At 42.3% G+C, this 6,000-nt stretch overlaps 1 protein-coding gene across 4 annotated transcripts in view; it reads left to right on the forward strand.

Moving 5' to 3' along the window:
• Mdm1 (Mdm1 nuclear protein) overlaps window positions 1–5,758 on the forward strand; it is a 28,118-nt gene extending 22,360 nt beyond the window's left edge. For all 4 annotated transcript variants that reach the window (XM_031349584.1, XM_031349583.1, XM_031349585.1 and 1 more), the window contains 3 exons: window positions 1,404–1,653; window positions 3,344–3,403; window positions 4,792–5,758. In XM_031349584.1, coding sequence (XP_031205444.1) covers window positions 1,404–1,653; window positions 3,344–3,403; window positions 4,792–4,904 — 423 coding nt within the window. In that variant the 3' untranslated portion in view covers window positions 4,905–5,758. The remainder of the gene's footprint in view (window positions 1–1,403; window positions 1,654–3,343; window positions 3,404–4,791) is intronic.
• The last annotated feature ends 242 nt before the right edge of the window (window positions 5,759–6,000 follow it).

Consider the following 6,000-nt stretch of genomic DNA (forward strand, 5'->3'; position numbering starts at 1 on the left):
TTTAGTTAATTTCTACTAAATGAACAATTTGGTAAATGAACAGTTAGTACTTCAGTGCTTTTATTCTGTAATTGAAAAGGCTAGTGAGGTAGACTGGTCACTATACTTCAGTCTATCTGAATTGCTTACGTATGCTCTTTTCTGCTTAGTAATGAAACTTATTGCTTATTGCTCTAAGTGAGTATTTATTAGCGTAATAATAACTCTTTGTTGATGTCTTTGCATACTTTGGTTCTGTGTATTGTTAATGCACATTTTATTGTTCTACCGGCAGGTCTGTTTCTCTGTTGGTGGTTAAGCCGCCTCTCCAAGGATATGTGAATGTTGATCTGTTTTTTTTTTTTTTTTAATTTTTTAAGTTAGATATTTTCTTTATTTACATTTCAATTGTTCTCCCCTTTCCTGGTTTCCCCTTCGGGAAAAAAAAAAACCTATTCCCTCCCACCTCCCTCTGCTCACCAACCCACCCTCTCCCACTTCCTGGCCTTGGCAGTCCCCTACACTGGGGCATAGAGCCTTCACAGGACCAAGGGCCTCCCCTCCCATTGATGACTGACTAGGCTACATATGCTGCTAGAGCCATGAGTCCCACCATGTGTACTCTTTGGTTGGTGGTTTAGTCCCTGGGAACTCTGAGGGTACTGGTTAGTTCAAATTGTTGTTCATCCTAAGGGGCTGTCAGTTCCTTGGGTCCTTTCTCTAGCTCCTTGATTGGGGACCCTGTGCTCAGTCCAATGGATGACTATGAACCTCTACTTCTGTGTTGGTTGGGCACTGGCAGAGCCTCTCAGGAGACAACTATATCAGGCTCCTGTCAGCCAGCACTTGCTGGCATCCACAATAGAGTCTGGGTTTGGTGAGTGGATATGGGAAGGATTCCCAGATGGAGCAGTCTCTGGATTGTCCTTCCTTCAGTCTCTGATACACATTTTGTCTCTGCAACTCCTTCCATGGGTATTTTGTTCCCCCTTCTAAGAAGGATCGAAGTATCCACACTTTAGTCTTCCTTCTTCTTGAGTTTCTTGAGGTTTGTAGATTGTATCTTGGGTATGCCAAGCTTCTGGGCTAATATCCACTTATCAGTGAGTACAAACCATGTGTGTTCTTTTGTGATTGGGTTACTTCACTCAGGATGATATTCTCCAGATCCATCCATTTCCCTAAGAATTTCATAAATTCATTGTTTTTAATAGCTGAAGTAGTATTCCATTGTGTAAATGTACCACATTTTCTGTATCCATTCCTCTGTTGAAGAATATCTGGGTTGTTTCTAGCTTCTGGCTATTATAAATAAGGCTGCTATGAACATAGTGGAGCATGTGTCCTTATGGTGCCTCACAGCCATCCGTAATGTTGATCTGTACTTTTTCACACACACATGTGCATCTTTTTTTTTTTTCCAGAAAGAAAAACCCCGTCCTATGTCTCTCCTGACTTCTCCTACTGCCGGCATGAAAACAGTTGATCCCCTGCCTCTGCGAGAAGATTATGAAGCCAGTGTGCTCAGATTTGCTGAGGGTACTCTTCCTGTTTCAAAAGTTTCGGACTGCCAGCCCAGCAGCCCTGGGCAGCCTTCTCCCTGTGCCCTGGCTTACTGCCATCCCTCCAGCAGGATCCAGGGGCGCCTGCGAGACCCTGAGTTTCAACACAACAGTAAGTATTTTGGTTTTCTTATCTTTAAAAAATAAAAGTGTTAAACTGATAGATCTGTGCTATAAGAGGAACCACATGCTGGCAAGCTCTATTAGGTGTTTTTTTTTGTTTTCTTTTTCTCTTTTTAATTTATAATAGATTCCCCTTCCTTCCTTCTCTCCCCTCCTTCTTCCTTTTTTTTAATTTCTTTCCTTTCAGCAGGGTCTCACTAGACAGCCCAGGCTGATGAGTTTCTGTGAGTGGAGCAGATATCTGTGGACTGGACTGTGCTGCTGCACCCAGTTTCACAGTTCACTCCATAAAGTGAAAGGCGCATCTCAGGGTCTTACCAAGGCACATAAGGAGATCGGCCAGGTGCCAGTGGTGCACCTTTTTGAGGCAGGACAACAAAAACTGTCCCTGGACATTGCCTGGTGTTACTCGGATGTGGAATTCTGGTTTCCTTAGGTTTCGTTAGACATTGCGCTGCTGTTTGGGGTCTTCCTGTCACGGGTAGGAATTCTCTGGCAGCTTTCCTCCTGTAGCTTTTGTATGTGGTGGCTGCTCTCTGATGGCTTTGGGGTTGTCTGTTCATACAGATGCTCCTGATGCTTTACAGGGATGCTTCTTGGAAGTGGCTGTCTTCCCATTCGTTCTACTAGTTCCCTGTGGACCTTTCCACCAGATCCATTCTTCTAGGAAGTTTTCTTAAACAGGAATTTTTGCCTTCTCTGTTCCTTTCTACTGCCTCTGCCCTTGGATACAGGGCATGCAGTCACAGTAGCTCTAGAAAGCTTTAGGCATATGTTTGTCACACTGCTGGGAGAGGCAGTTATCCAGCTGGTAAGTTTGGAGAAGACGCTGTGCTCTAGCCATTGCATAAAAAGGGTTTCAGAGTCCCCTGCTTCACCTCACCTTAACTACAGCTTGCAGGGAGACTGAGCATTCTCCAACCCCCAACCCCCAACCCACACCCCTATCACCTGGAGACAGACACAGGTTGCTGCTTCTTAGTTTCTCCACTCTGCTGGTGTGTTTTGCCCTCTTGGGTAAATTCCACATTTCTTTCCCCCACTTGCTTTCCATTCTCCAACTTGGTTACCTTTTCCTAGGCTTTCATTTTCTTTGTTCTGTGAGCTTCTGCTGTCTCTCTAAATGTGTATGTTGAGTTTTCGTCTCTCAATAGAAACCTCCTTTCTCTCTTCGAAGTTACAGCAATGTTCTCATTGGACAGAATTCTAGGCCCCTAGTCACAGTATATGTACTTGCTAAACACATCACAGTTACCCTGTGGCCCTTTGACGTTGTAGTCTCTATTAAGATATAAACTTAACTGATAAACTTTCAGATTTACTTTCATGACTAGTTTATTGATTTGCTGTGTCAGCTCACCTAAGGCTGGGCAGTGTGTAACCAACTGATGAGTGTCTCATGCACTAGAAGCTGGGAAGTGCACGACAGAGGGCCTGGCATCTAGTGGAGGGGTCCTTGCTGCATCTTCTGGCAGCAAGTGGAGAGGAGGAAGGGCAGGCCCACCCTGATACGGCCTTAGGTCACAGCCTGTCCACAGCTAAAGGTCCAGTCTCCTCGTGTGAGCACAGCAGCAGTTCAGTTTTCCTGTGGATGTTTGGAGGGAATAGACCTGCAAACCATTCCAGTAATGTGATGTTTAATAGCTAGAGAATAATCTCTTCTTCCTTTCTTCTTCAAGTGGGAAAACCAAGGACGGGCAGTCTCCAGCCACCTCCGCACAATGCCTTTAATGATGAAGGTATTTTACTAGTTACTTAAAGGTCAACATGGGCCCCTTTACAGGGCAGTTGCTAGTGGGCACTTCCCAGGTCGCAGAGCGCTTCTTCAGATATGTTCCCCCATTAGGTCCTCCAGACCCCGAGATAGGGATGAAGTCCTTCCTGTCTGACACAGGAGTCCCCTGGGCTGTGCTGGGCCGTCTTTCCCCTGCAGCAGGTGACCCACCTCAACAGAGCCATGCCTCTGCCTGCTTCTGCCTGTCTGTCTAAGAAGTTGGCCTGATGTGCCATCTATTTTTTTTCAAATGCCTGTATATTCTTATCATTTTTCATCTCTAAAAAAATGTGTAATTGATGAAAATGGACTCTTCCTCCTGTATATTCTTCATCCTGTCAGATTTTTTGATTGGGCAGGAATTTTGAAGTCTTGGGGTAAAATGACTCTTGCCCCATCCTGAGAAGCATGGCTGTAATCTGTGAAGTGCCGATAATTCCTGAATTTATTGTCTTTGAGTTTGGAAATAAATTTAAATTTAATGCTCTTTCCATTGGATGTTAAGTACATTATTAGTTTTTTTTTCCCTCTTTTAGTAAGTTTGTAGCTCTTTATTCAGTGAACTAGAAAACAAGTTATGTTTTGAAATACAAATCTGGCCACTTTGAATCTACTGCTGCTTTTCGTCTTGATGACAAATGACAGTTTTTATAAATATGTGGTGGGTTTGCTCACTCAGAATATGGAATTTCAGTGCTGAAAAGAGTAGCATATTGCCAGATATTTTCCCCCTATTAGTGAGATTTTCAAAAAGTAGTATAATAAGCCATGTTAAAATATAGCAATTTGAAAAGATTTATTTTTATTACTTTTGGTAATGTGTATGTGAGCATGTGCACATGTATGCAGGTGCCCTGGGGCCAGAGGCAGGGAATCCCCTGGAATTGGAGGTACAGATGGTTGTGAGCCACCCCAACTTGGATGCTAGGAATTGAACTTAGGTCCTCTGGGATAGCAGTATGTGCCTTTAGCCTCTGAGCCATCTCTCCAGCCCCAGCATTTTACTTTTTAAATTGAAAACCTTTTTTTGCTCCAAATAGTTGTACTTCTGAAAGTAGGATGGCTTCCCCTGAGAATAAGGAAATCAGAAGCTGTGCTTAATTAATGGCATTATGGGATACCAGTGATGTAAAAAAGTTCCCGTCCCATTGGCATATTTGACCTCTGATAAACTTGGAAAATGGCCATGAAAGACGATGAGCTACACACTTCATTTCCCAGGTTCCTTGTTTCCTCATAGATCCAACAGTAGTAGTCTAGATGGCTGCCACTTCCTGGCAGTAGCCCATCAAGCATAATATTGTTTTGTTGATGTTTTTACATGTATGTAATCCTGGGATTCTCTCATTACAGATGCAGATAGACTGTCTGAGATCTCTGCTCACTCTGCAGTTTCCAGCCTCCTGGCTTTCCAGACTCTAGCCCGAGCTCAGAGAAGAAAGGAGAATTTCTGGGGCAAACCATAAACCTGCTCATCTTATCTAGAGACAAGTTGGCTCGTCTCTCCTTACTCGCTGTGTTAAGATTTTCAGAGGGTTTGGATTTTCTTCTGACATTTCCAACTCAGATAATTCGAATTTTCAGTGTCTCGTCTTACCCAGAAAATTGTAATGCAACTCCGCCTAAGTTTAATTCTTTGAGAATTCCTTTGCACTTGTTTGAGTACAAAGGCATGAATTATGCAGTTCTTCACACACTCTGTCTTTTGTGTCAGGTGTCGGGGTTGCTGGTAGAAACGTGAGGGTCATCTGTCTACAGAATATTCTAAAGGGATAAAATGAAGTCAACATTGAGATCTTCCAACTTAATTGCCCCTCAGATTGGCCTTTGGCATTTTAGTGCCGTAGGTGTCATGAGAGGACCCTCCCAGCTGTTGTTAGCACCTCTGCACAGGCGCAGTGCTAAGACGATCGGACTTTAAAAATCTAGCTGTACATACTTTTCTTACTTATGTAACAAAATTTGCTGAGAGAATATGTATATTTTTGATCTTTTTATGTATTTTATTTGTATAATAACTGGCATACATTTGAATAATGTCTAGATTTTGAGGAACGACTTGTGAAATGGTGAATTAAAACTTTGTAGACATTTAAAAATGAAAATTAAGTGTGCTTAGCTTCTTCAGAAAGTTATGTGGAATAAATATCTTCTAGAAGCATTCTATTAGAGCTGATTAATCAAAAATTATACTGTGATTGCAGCTGGTAAATGCAGTGAAGCCAAGTCTATTGTATTTGGGTTTTTGGTTTTGTTTTTTGGGTGTTTTTGCATAAATACAAGATTTTAAAAACAGATTCATTAAAAAGTTTTAACACCACCTTGGTGATTCTGTTTTTCTTTTACAGGAGATAATCTAACTGTTGTTTACAAATCAGGATAAATTTAAGTTTCTAATAAGAATGGGCTTCATGAACATGTTAAACCCAGTCTCTGTAATGGTACATGTAGACTGCTTGTTATGGTTTGGATTTTCTTCTTTTTGATTAAGAGAGGGTCTCTCTGTTTCTAAGACTGTCCTCAAACTCATGATCCATTGCGATCCTGTGTGTTAGCCTCCTG

This window comes from Mastomys coucha, unplaced genomic scaffold (genome assembly GCF_008632895.1).
Source record: "Mastomys coucha isolate ucsf_1 unplaced genomic scaffold, UCSF_Mcou_1 pScaffold4, whole genome shotgun sequence".
NCBI classification, from domain to species: Eukaryota; Metazoa; Chordata; class Mammalia; order Rodentia; family Muridae; genus Mastomys; species Mastomys coucha.